The sequence below is a fragment of the Phoenix dactylifera genome, chromosome 2 (assembly GCF_009389715.1).
Source record: "Phoenix dactylifera cultivar Barhee BC4 chromosome 2, palm_55x_up_171113_PBpolish2nd_filt_p, whole genome shotgun sequence".
In the NCBI taxonomy this organism is placed as follows: Eukaryota; Viridiplantae; Streptophyta; class Magnoliopsida; order Arecales; family Arecaceae; genus Phoenix; species Phoenix dactylifera.
Window position 1 is genome coordinate 23,598,769 of NC_052393.1, and position 12,793 is coordinate 23,611,561.

Here is a 12,793-nt window from a genome sequence, read left to right on the forward strand (position 1 = left end):
GAAACAATTATAATCTCATACTTACCATATGAGAGTTTTTTCGGAAAAAAAAAAAGGTTTTGGATTCTTTGCATCAAATCAATGGCGGGGATCGCCCAGTTCCGGTATCTACCGGGGCGAGGGCCATTTCGGGAATTTTCTTTTTTTTTTTTGTGGTAGCACTTATAGCATGTAGAGTTGTCAGCCCCAGCGGACTGCATGAATGCCCTCTAGACCGTATGCCGACTTTGCTAATCTGCCGACTTCAAAAGACGAAAACATCCTGAGTACTACTGAATTCGGCATCGTTCGAGAGCCGGAAGCGAGGTCATTTTGGGAAAAGAATTCAGATATGAAACCCAGACCAAACCCACGAATCCTCACTCGGTCACTCCTTTCGCTCCCTTTCCCACTCCTTTCCCTACTTCCCCGACTCCACCGCAGCGACCGGCCACGACCTCGGCCGCTGATCGCCGCTCCGGCAACAGACTACCAGTAAAAGAATTACTGAAATCAGCTTCCTTCGAAGCCACATTCGAAGAAGTCATCGGAAAAAGAAGAGAGGAAAGAGGACAGGCTCCGCTCGCCGCCATCCTACCGCCCGTTACCCGATGCAATAACTGCGGCGGCGTCCTCACGTCGGACATCCCCATCTTCCGGCGGATCGCCGGAAAAACACCCAGGTCGGTGACCCCTAAACCCTAATTTCGATTTTTTTTGGGGGGATGATTATCTATTTCGAAAGTTAATTCTGAAAATAGCTACGATTTGAAATTTGGATGAAGTGAGAGAAAATCCCTCACTGTGGAGTGCTTGATCACGAGGTGAGGGCAGATGGGTTCGCTAGGGGCAGATGAGAGGGACCAGAAGGAGTTGGTCGTCAGCCAGGTCAGCTTCGGCGGCTTCGATGAGAGGGTCTCCGCGAAGGACCTCACGGATTTCTTGGAGCACGAAGCTGGCTTGATATGGCGGTGTAGAGTGAAGAATTCCTGGACGCCGCCTGAATCCTACCCCGACTATGACGTCCTCGACGTGTCCGACGTCCGGAGGAAGGATGACTATCCGAAGGTGGTTCCTCACGCTTTTGTTCACTTTGCCACTCTCGATGCCGCCAAGAGGGCGATCAATGCTGCTGGCAAGTGCGAGCTTGTCTTGCAAGGCTGCCCTCTGAGGGCAAATTCCGGGACCGACAGCTCGTTCCGCATTAGCCGGCGGCGGACGATGGATCCCTTTCGGTTCACCGATGTTGGTGTCGAGATTGGAACACTGGCTAGCAGGGATGAATTCTTGGTTGCATGGAAGGGACCGAAGTCGGGGGTTGATTTCCTAATTGATCCCTTTGATGGGCGCTGCAGGATTCTTTTCTCTAAAGAGACTGCATTCGCCTTCAAGGATATAAAAGAGATGGCAGTGTTAAAATGTGATTTCAAGGTGGAATTCTTGGCAAGGGACATCAATGAGGTTAAGCTGTTTACAGACCAGTACCCCCCTGCGATGCTTTTTCAGCTCGCGTCTACCCCGTGGGTGTATTACAGAACTGCTGATGATGACATACTTGTGACTGCCCCGTTTAGTCTGTTGGATGATGAAGATCCATGGATCAGAACGACGGACTTCACTCCTGGTGGTGCCATTAGTAGGTGTTGTTCATATCGCATTTCATTCTCTCCTCGCTATGGGCGTATATTGAAGGAATCCCTCGCCTATCTAAAGGAGCGTAGGATAGCTGAGCACCGGCCTAAACGGCCACTTGTAGTCCTAGAGGAGCCTGACTTCGGTACACTCATGCCTGACCCTTTTTTCTCTGTTCAGCATAAGGAAGGCATCAGTTTCTCGATAATGTTCTTGGTAGATGCATTGGTGCACAAAGGAATTGTCAATCAGCACCAGCTATCCGAAGAGTTCTTTGCCTTGCTGAGGAGCCAGAGTGATTCGATGAATGAAACAGCACTGAGGCATATATGGGCTTACAAAACCCCTATTTTTGATGCTTGCAGAAGGTTGAAGCTCGTCCAGGACTGGCTGCTAAAGAACCCCAAGTTTCTCAAGAGCTCCAAGCTTTCTGATGATAGCAGTGAAGTGAGGAGGCTGGTTATAACACCGACAAAGGCATATTGTCTCCCCCCAGGGGTAGAACTTTCTAACAGGGTTCTTAGGAATTATAAAGAGGTTGCTGATAGGTTTTTGAGGGTGACTTTCATGGATGAAGGCATGCAGAAGCTGAATAACAATGTTCTAAATTATTATGTTGCTCCAATCGTCAAGGAACTGACATCAAACTCATTCCCACAGAAGACGACAGTGTTCAGGAGGGTGAGGAGTATTTTAATAGATGGATTCCACCTCTGTGGTAGAAGGTATTCCTTTCTAGCATTTTCATCTAATCAGCTTAGGGACCGATCTGCATGGTTTTTTGCAGAGGATAGCAACACATCTGTGGAGGACATCAGGGATTGGATGGGGAAGTTTGCTAATAAAAATGTGGCAAAATGTGCAGCTAGAATGGGACAATGTTTTTCATCTACATATGCCACAGTGGATGTGCCACCGGACCAGGTTAATCCATTACTTCCAGATATTGAAAGAAAGGGGTACATCTTTTCAGATGGCATTGGAAAGATCACACCGGAGCTGGCAATGGAAGTTGCTGAAAAATTGCAATTAACTGAGAATCCCCCTTCTGCCTATCAAATCAGATATGCTGGCACCAAGGGGGTTGTAGCTGTTTGGCCAGGAGATGATGATGGGATCCGGCTATCACTAAGGCCAAGCATGAATAAGTTTGAGTCCAGCCACACGATGTTGGAGGTTGTATCATGGACGAGGTTCCAGCCAGGCTTCTTAAACCGACAAATCGTGACATTGCTTTCATCCTTGAATGTTCCTGACAGTGTATTTGCAAGCATGCAAGATTCAATGATCTATAAGCTGAACCAGATGCTTGTAGACACTGATGTTGCATTCGATGTCCTTACCAGTTCGTGTGCTGAGCAAGGGAATACAGCAGCAATAATGCTGAGTGCTGGCTTTAAACCTCAAACGGAGCCTCATTTGAAAGCAATGCTTTCATGCATAAGGTCTGCGCAGTTAGGAGATCTTTTGGCAAAAGCAAGAATTTTTGTTCCAAAGGGAAGGTGGTTGATGGGTTGTCTTGATGAACTTGGGGTACTCGAGCATGGACAATGCTTCATTCAGTCCTCAATTCCTTCATTAGAAAATTGTTTCATGAAGCATGGCTCAAGATTTTCTGGAATAAAGAAAAATAGACAAGTAATTGTGGGTACTGTGGCCATAGCCAAGAACCCCTGTCTTCATCCAGGAGATATTCGGATTTTGGAAGCAGTTGATGTGCCTAGCTTGCACCATCTTGTTGATTGCTTGGTATTCCCACAGAAAGGAGATAGGCCTCATGCAAATGAGGCATCAGGAAGTGACCTTGATGGTGATCTTTATTTTGTTACATGGGATGAAAATCTTATACCTCCAGGCAAGAAGAGTTGGATCCCAATGGACTACACCCCTGCTAAGCCCAAACTTGAGCCACGCGGGGTGACTCCTCGAGTAAGTGACTTGATCTAAATGAAACCTTTCTACTAGTCTCCTTTCTAGATTAGTCTTCTCTAGCCATAGGTGGATTAGCATGGTGCACATTCCATAACTTAACGCTACAGTTAAAACATGTTAAGATACTTTTCAACTGGTACTTAAGATGCAGGCAATTTTCTTTTCCTTTTAACCAGTGGAGCCTCTCGTGGCCATTGTTTTCTTGCAATGTGTAATTCTGTTATTCTTGGTTTCTCAGCAAACTTTCAGAAGCATACCATTAGAAGCATTTAATCACATCAAGCCGTAACCTCTTACTTCTTAGTTGAACTGGAAATTTTACCATTAGAAGCATTTAATCACATCATTACCATAACTTCCATTGCATTACTCAACTTTATACTACCAGCGTCTTTTACAATTCCCTACATTATGGGTTCATGATGGATCATGGATCATAGACTTCAACTGCGGAGAAGATTCCAATGGTGCTTTTGGCCAGTCCACAAATTGGTAATTGGTTTGGACCTATCATTTTGTAGTCAATGATTATGAGTCATAAATGTGTTGAAAGGTCAAATGTTGTTGTGTGTTTTCTTCCCTTGAAAATTACGTAGTTGGAAACATGTTACTAGTTCTACTTATCAGAATAGAGAGGTGGAATAGTGTGTATGATGCACGTTCTAGTTGCATGAGCGTAGAGTACAGCATCAATTAGGCAAGTCTTGTTACTTATAAACGGCCTTTTAGGTTTATGCAGGTCTCTCTCTAATGCAAGGTTGCCTTCACCTATTCATGAGTGTTGACATCAGGTTGAGATCTGGTCCTAAAATGTTCCCAAACCGTAGCGGACCATACTTGGATCTAGACAGCTACTCATATAGATGTGCTTGCAATTGTTAGTCATGCTTGTGGTGACAAATCCAGAAATGTATGCGACTCATAATGATAAATATATGCTCTTATACATATAAACTATATATAGTTGCATGCACAGAATCAGACACGTGTACATAGAAACACATATATGTAGTCTATATGTGTTTGAGGGTTAGAAGGGGATGATGGATTGAGGAAGGCCTAAGCAAATTTATGGTTTGCTGGAAATTAAGACTGGAGCTGAGGTTTGAATTAAATGAACTAAAAAGAAAGTTTTCCTAAGGAGAATAAGTGATGGATGGTTAAAGTATACCCTAATGGTTGAAGATTTTGGGTTCCTGATCTAAGAAGATCATCTGACTTGTCGTGGACCAATGTGGCCACTTCGGTAGGTCTGGACAAGCTCTGGGAGAATGATTCGCCATTAACCAATACTCAATTGAGTACCTAAACTTCGGAAAGCCATAACTTCTAATCTGAAAAGAATTTGGTGATGCAATTGAAGATGAAGTTGATATACAAGTTAAGACCTAGCTTTTGCCCAACTTTAAAATTTTAATTTTTTTAGTGTTCTAATTTTTTTTTTTTTAAATTAGGAGAGGAATCCAAATTGATTTGGATTGGGCCTCACTAGTATAAAAAGGGATAAGTTTTCCTCCTCTTCTAAGTAAAAGAAGAATCTGACTCAAATAAGGAGGACCTCAAACACTATAAATAAAGGGTATACGCTATGGTTTTGCAGAACAAGAATAAAGGGATGAAAGCAAAGAGCATAAACTCTACTTTTGATTTACTAGAACCTCAGTAGGAGTGAAAGCAAATAGGATAGATTCTACTTTCCACCATAATATGTACCGCGATTTGTATATGGTGAAAAATTAATGAAAGTAAAGGAGGTCATGACCTCACTTTCACCAATTAAATTTTTTGTTCTATTCTAAATATTTAAGTGAGCAAGTTGAAGGAAATTCTTCCTTCTCCCATGTCGGATCAAGTTGGTATTAGAGTCTAGGATCGCTATTCTATGAAGTCTTAGTATATGGTCTAGACATAAGAGCAGTGCAAGCAAATTGAAGAAAAGCTTTTGATGCTTGAAGTACATCTAAAGACAAAGATGTGGATAGCTTCTACCTTGATGGATGATGATGTGAAGTCATGTCTCAATTGTAGGAGAAAATCATACAATTCACAGAGTTTGTGACTCGATGGATTCCTTCAGCTTCAATACTTGCAGCTCTTGTCACAAAATTCTCTCTAACATCTAGGTATTATGAGAAGTTTATGCTACTAATGTTGAAAGAGGTGGATACGTCACAACAGAAGATGAATTTAAACTAAAAATCTAAGAAGCTTAGTCGCTAGATTGGGAGGCAGGAGTTTCTCCACCTCTAGTTTTAATCTACCAGGAGCTAAATTTTTCAAATAGGAGAAGCTCTGATCTAGGAGGATCATCTGATCATCGTGGCCCACTCTGGCCACTCAAGTAAAGTTTGGACAAGCTCTAGGAGTAATATCCACCACATCTAGGACTTAGTTGAGTACCAAAACTTCGGGGATCCATAACTTCCAATCCTGTAAGAATTTGATGATGCAATTGAAGATAAAGTTTATATAGGAGTCAAGATCTAGCTTCTACAAAATTTGAATTTTTTAAATTTTTTTATTGTTTTTGCATAGGAGGAATCCCATTTGATTTGGACTGGACTTCACTAGTATAAAAATAGGAATGTATTCAAGAAGAGGAATCAGAGCGAACCTTTGTAGAGTAGTAGAGAATTTGCAATTTTTTTTTTATATCTAGAAGAAGAATCCGACTCAGATAAGGATGACATCACTTGCTATGGCTTTAAAGAATTAGAATAGAGGGAGTGAAAGTAAAGAGCATGGACTCTACTTTTCACCCACTAGAACCCCAATAGAGAGAGTGACAGTAAAGAGAATAGACTCTACTTCCACATCCGATATGACCATAATTTGTGGATCATGAAAAAAACCAATAAAAGCAAAGGAGATCTAGATCCTACTTTCATCATTTAAGTCATTTTCTTTTATTCTATTCTAAAGGTTCAAGTTGAGCGGGTCAAAGGAAATTCTTCCTTCTCCCAGATCGAATCAAAGTTGGTATCAGAGCCTAGGATCCCTACCTTGGCGAATGATGATGTGAAATCATGTCTCAGTTAATTGGAGGAGAAAAATCATACGATATAGAGCTTGTGACTCGATTGATGCCTTCAGCTTTAATACTTGCAATTCTTGGCAAAAATTTATCTGTAACATGGAGGTATGTCGAGAAGTTTATGCTGCTAATGCTGAAAAAGGTGGATACTATATAGCAAAGGACAAATTCAAGCCAAAAAGATAAGAGGCTCAGCCATAAGATGAGGAAGCAGGAATTTCTCCAACTCCATTTTTAATCTAGCATAAGCTAAATTCCTTAAATATTGGGTGCTTTGATTCAGGAGGATCATCTAACCTGTCATGGACTAATTTGACAAGCTCCAAGAGCAAGATCCATCACATCTAGGAGTTAATGGAGTCACAAAACATTGAGAAACCATAACTTCTAATCTGGGAGGAATTTGGCAATGCGATTGAAGACAAAAATGATATAGGAGTTAAGATCTAGTTCCTGCTCAAATTGAAATTTTTAAATGTTTTTGTTATTTTTGTAATTTGGATCTAATCCAATTTGGATTGGACTCTGCTAGTATAACGTGTGGGAAGTTCTATCTTCTTGTAGGTAAAAGAGGAATCCGACTGAAATAAAGAGCTTGGACCTCTATATAATAATAGAGAATTTGCAACTTCTCCTTTTTTAGCTAGAAGAATCCGACTCAAATAAGGAGGACCTTGCTAGTATGAATAGAGGGAATATATTATGATTTTGGAGAATAGAAATAGAGGGAGTGAAAGCAAAGAGCATAGACTCTACTTCCCACTCACTAGAACCCCAACAAAGGGATTGAAAGAAATGAGAATAAACTCTAGTTTCGACTACACAATTTGTGGATCATGAATAAACAATGAAAGTAAAGGATATCTAAACCTTACTTTCACCATTTACCTTATTTTCTTTTATTCTATTCTAAAAGTTCGAGCTAAGTGGGTTGAAGGAAGTCCTTCCTTCTCCCTGATTAGATCAGTTCCATTAAGGTTGATGTCAAATATAGGAAGAACAATACCTACTTCTAAATTCTTATTTTTGAACATGTGATTTCTTTACACATAAACTATGGTGGTAGAATCTCTAAAATTGGTATTAGCAATGGATGTCTCTAAAATTGGTATTAGAGATGGTAGTCATTTTATAAGTTAAATATGGTTCCCTCATAGTGAGGGCTTATTTGAAGCAAATTCTAGAGCGGGAGGGCTTAGGATGTGAAGATTCAGGCTAAAACTCTTCAAGGAAGATGGTTGGACTGGTCTGGTGCAAAGGTTGAAGCAAAATGGTGGTTGAGCCCTTGTAGAAGTAGTTTGAGCTCAGTTTATGGAGTGAAAGTATGAGCATTCTGCAGATTTTGATAAGACAAATATCCTAGCTTCATTAATTTAATGATTATGATTAAGTTTGCAGGCATGGTAACTAATGCATTTGTTTATCAATTCAAATAAAATTGCAGTGTTATAGTTGTACTTGTCGTTTTAGTGGAAGATTTTCTTTCACCTCTCATGCTTTTTCTTTCCTCCTAAGGGTTCGCTTTAGTAGGTAGAGAGAAATTGCTCTAAGAAAAGAAAATGATATCTAATTTTCTCACCTGAAGTTATTCCTATGTAAGTTGTGTCATCAAGCTTGCTTTGTTTTGAGGAGGATTTGTGTTAGGTATAATGAACGTGTTTTATATGATCCTTTTGTATGATATTTTATACATCTCTGTTAGTTTCTGAGGAATTAAACCAATTTGTACTTTATTGGCCATGTATTGTGTTTGATATCACTAAAAGTGATCATGTACGCACTGCTTCTGTAGAATAATTGTTTAGTGATATGGCATTGAGAAGTCACAAGTTAAATGATTTAACATTCTGTATTATATGGGATAATAAATCTAACGGCGATAAAGATTGCAGGTTTTTACCCAATGAAGATTGTGATTGGGAAATAAAGAAATGTTTCCGATTGGTGATTGCATGACCACAGATCCAATGATTAGAAGGATCATGAATTAGTTATTCTCGACCTATCAGAACTTAATTTTTTGGATCTGTTGATCAGAGGGGACAACTGTTGGAACCTACAATTGGAGAAATCCTTATTTAGGACCACGATTTGGCATTTTTTAATTATGAAATAATGTTTATCCATTGTGAAGCACCCATGGAAGGCCAAGATTTAAGTGAAACTCCCTCTATTTAGTGTCTAGGGATAGGTTAGATATTTTATATTTTCTGATTATTTTTTGGATTAAATGTTTATTCTTTTTCATGAAAGGTTTTCAAGACTTATTCCAAGGACAATCTGTGTCTAGTGGTCATACTCTAGGTATATCCTGGATCATAAATGCTAGGTCACAAATATTCTATTTTATAGTAGTCTTAATAATCCATTTTTATAAATTTAAGTTAGTATTTAGTGAATATTAAAACTGCCATTAGTTGAAGGTAGGATGCATATAGAAATAGTTTTTGGGTCTGTTAAAGAGTACCCCTCTTTTTTGTTGTAATGAGCTTGTATTTCATAGCATCAATAAAAGTTGGAGCCATGTTCTTCTTGGTTAAAGAATGTTACTGGTGGGAGGACAATATTAACTCAGGTGGAGTGAGTTCACCGCAGATAACTAATAAAAACAAGTGTCGCTGATTTTCAGAGTGAATTGAGGTAAATCCCTTGAATAACCATCGTTTGTTCTTTTTATTCACTATATTACTGTATCTGAACTTTAGAACTAGTTTTAGCTCAAAAGTACAGATGCTAGAGCTATTCACCTAAATTCAAAAGCCCAACTTAAAAACTTGGGGCTTGACTGGTTTTCACGATAGCTAATATTAAAAATACATGAGTTTTGTTCTCTGTTTGAGAGAGTAAATCCAGAGGAAATCTAAAATTTAACACCACGTGGAAGTCAAATTTGAGACTGCCCTATATCGAGATGCAAATATATTTGACTTATTGGGAGATTTTTAGTTAATGTGATTTTGAGCAGTGAGAAGGTAGGAAAGAAAGTTTAAAAGAGTAAATGTAGACCAAGTAGCAGGAGACTTCTGCCTATGCTACGGCATTTGTTTCAGAATCTACTAGGAGAATTACCCCTGCATCTGCTTCCTAAGCACTTGCTATATACATGTGTAAATACATACATGCATACCTATATAAAATATATGCACATATACATATATCTATATATATACATACATATCTATATACATATAAATACATAAATACATAAGCATATGTATATACGTACATACATACATACACATACACATATATACATAAATACATAGGTGCATACATACATATATACATTATGTATATATGTACATGTATCTATGTATATATACATACATAAATATATACATAGACATAGGTACATATATACATATGTTTGTGTGTTTGGGTGCATGTATTTGATAGATCTGCTTCCCTGTAGTTACACCTTTGTCGACTCCATAGAGTGGAGTCAATGTTATGGTGGAATGGACTGCATGTGCCTGTGGCCTTTTTGGATGTGTTTATTAGTTCCTAGTACAATCAGATGGTGGTTTGGTCATGGTTGCTAATATTAGTGCTGCAAATGAGCTGCTCTTGAGCAGCTCAGGATTGGCTATTTAAGAGCTCATTTCAGTTCAGCTAAGTTAGGAAATTAGGAACACACCGGGGACTTGCAGAAACAATGGGAAGCTTGCCTAGAATGGCTTATTGCTTATCCTGCTAAGCTTGAACAGCTTCTGTTGAAAGCAGCCTGAACTCAAGCTTGAGCTGAACCATAAAACATCTGTTGTATGTCAAGCTGAGCCCGAGCAGCCTAAAACTCAGATTTGCTCGGCTTATTTGCAGCCACAGCGAATATTCTAACTCAAAGGTGAAGAGATTCTACATTAGGCCTAATGTGCTAGATTTGTTGCGAAAGATGTTGATTTAAACTTGTGGAACTTTTAAGCTCAAGTTCAGTGCTCCATGTGGTGTTAGTATATCATATTCAATGTGAACAACTTCTCAAAATTTGTAAATTAAAATGGATTAAGGAGGCTTGCAATTATGTTGCTGACTGTGTTGCTCCAAGTTTCTTTGTGTGACTCTACATGGATGGTGATAAATTGATCAAATTGTGTGCTCAAGGAAAAAAAGAAAATGATATCTGTACCTGAAGCTGATTTGACAGCCTACTTATGGTTATAATTCTTTTACATGTGAGTTGTTTTATATCTATTCATTTTGATAGTTTAATAAATTCCACAGTGCAGAATAGCTAGACATTCGGGCCTTATATGGATGTCTTCACCACATTACTGAGATTCTATTGTTGAAATATTCAAATCCACTTGATCTGGGGTTTATCACATATGGATTTCTGCATCACGCCATTATTTCAGTTATAATGCATGAAAAGCTTTGAAACTATCAAAATACCCCAACTTACAAATTTTTGTTTCTGTTGTGCGACAGGACATTATTGACTTCTTCTTGAAGAACATGGTCAATGAAAATCTTGGTGTCATTTGCAATGCTCACGTTGTTCATGCAGACTGCAGTGAATATGGAGCATTGGATGAAAAGTGCCTCCAACTGGCTGAGCTGGCAGCTACTGCTGTAGACTTCCCCAAAACAGGGAAGCTTGTAATGATGCCACCAGCCCTAAAACCCAAAGTTTATCCTGACTTCATGGGCAAGGATGACCATATGTCCTACCAGTCACAGAAGGTCTTGGGAATTCTTTATCGGAACATTAAAGATGCCACCGACAATGATGTGTCATCTGAACTGCTCTGTACTGCTGAGGAATTACCATATGATGCAGATCTTGATATACCTGGGGCCTCTGATTACCTTGCTGATGCTTGGCAAAACAAATGCTCATATGATGGGCAGCTAAATGCGTTGTTGGCGCAGTACAGAGTTAGATCAGAAGGGGAGGTTGTAACCGGGCATATTTGGTCCCTGCCAAAATACAATAGCAGGAAGCAAGGGGAGCTGAAGGAGCGGCTAAGGAATGCGTACTCTGCTCTCCACAAGGAATTCAGACGCATATTCGAGAATATGGGGCCTGATTTTCAACAACTCACAGATGATGAGAAGTGCTTATCATATGAACAAAAGGCTTCAGCATGGTACCAAGTGACTTATCAACCCCGCTGGATTAAGAAGTTAAGTGAAATCGAGGAGGCAGATGGGGATGCAGTGCCTGCGCGGCTTAGCTTTGCATGGATAGCGGCTGATTACCTGGTTCGAATCAAGATAAGGTCTGGAGATAGGGGAAGGTTCGACAATAAAAGGCCAATTGATACACTTGCATGCTATCTCTCGGAAAGGATATGATGAACGACCTCTCTGCTTATCATTTTCATTCTGAAATCAGTACAGCAAGGCCACTCTGCCAATCTGCCATTCTTCTAGTAGGTTATGAATGCAGTTAACTCCCGATGGTAATGGCATTACCGTCTTATATAATTTTGCTATTGTTGTGTCATGTTTCAGAGATGTTTACATGTTGATTATTTCCAATTACTGAAAGCTTTTTGCTATCACTTTAGAGATTCAATTCACTTTATTTTGTTGTGGCATGTGCATCGATTCTTCTTTGGAATTGCGATCGCTGAGTTGCCAACTTGCTCTCTTCTTAGTCACGGACCTGGATCATTAATAATTTTGAGCTTGTTTGGTCAAACTTTGCTTCAGTAAGGACAAACTTAATTATACTACAGAATTATATCACTCTTATGTTAGATTGAAGCAAGAAAAGAGAATTGGATCCAGAGTTGTTAAATCATCCTACAGGGCAAGGATTGTACATCATGCCGCCATCAGGTGCATGCTAAAGTAAAACCCATTCCCTTAGTGTGCAAACATGCATGAAGTGCAGCGCTTATAATGTTTCATGATCTTAGATCTAACATCTTGCCACATTATTCGGGGCTTTCACTAGTTAGCATAAAATTTTAGATCAGGGTTCTGACCGATTACTGCAACTGTTGGATTTGTTTTTCAATATTTGAAAGATTGTTTCTCTGACATTTTATTCTTGTCACTGATAAATATCTTTTATGAAGATATTGCCGTCATTACTGGGCAGTGGATGGATCTCCTACCCCCACATCAACATGGCAGACGAAGCCATCAAACTCTGGAGTCCAAAGCCTCTGCCTTGGATGAGCTGCTCTTGAATAAGGTGAAGCCAAGAACTGGAGAGGAGAAAACAGGACTCTGCCATTTGGATTGCAATACTCTTAGCTGCAA

General features: G+C 39.6%; 1 protein-coding gene across 2 annotated transcripts; it reads left to right on the forward strand.

Annotated features, from left to right (window-relative positions):
- The first annotated feature begins 366 nt into the window (after window positions 1-366).
- LOC103698619 (probable RNA-dependent RNA polymerase SHL2) lies at window positions 367-12,164 on the forward strand. 2 transcript variants are annotated; one of them, XM_008780657.4, is made up of 3 exons: window positions 367-662; window positions 765-3,540; window positions 11,006-12,164. In XM_008780657.4, exons 2-3 carry the CDS (start codon window positions 814-816, stop codon window positions 11,873-11,875), a joined length of 3,597 nt encoding a protein of 1,198 aa, XP_008778879.2. In that variant the 5' UTR covers window positions 367-662; window positions 765-813; the 3' UTR covers window positions 11,876-12,164. The 2 variants fall into 2 exon arrangements, with proteins under 2 accessions (XP_008778879.2, XP_038979632.1); XM_039123704.1 differs by having other exon boundaries at window positions 814-3,540.
- The last annotated feature ends 629 nt before the right edge of the window (window positions 12,165-12,793 follow it).

Excerpts from the sequence above, each read along its gene's own strand:
- LOC103698619 (XM_008780657.4), top strand. The coding sequence starts at position 814 with ATGGGTTCGCTAGGGGCAGATGAGAGGGACCAGAAGGAGTTGGTCGTC. Across the intron at positions 3,541-11,005 it reads CACGCGGGGTGACTCCTCGA|GACATTATTGACTTCTTCTT; the intron begins GTAAGTGACTTG and ends GTTGTGCGACAG.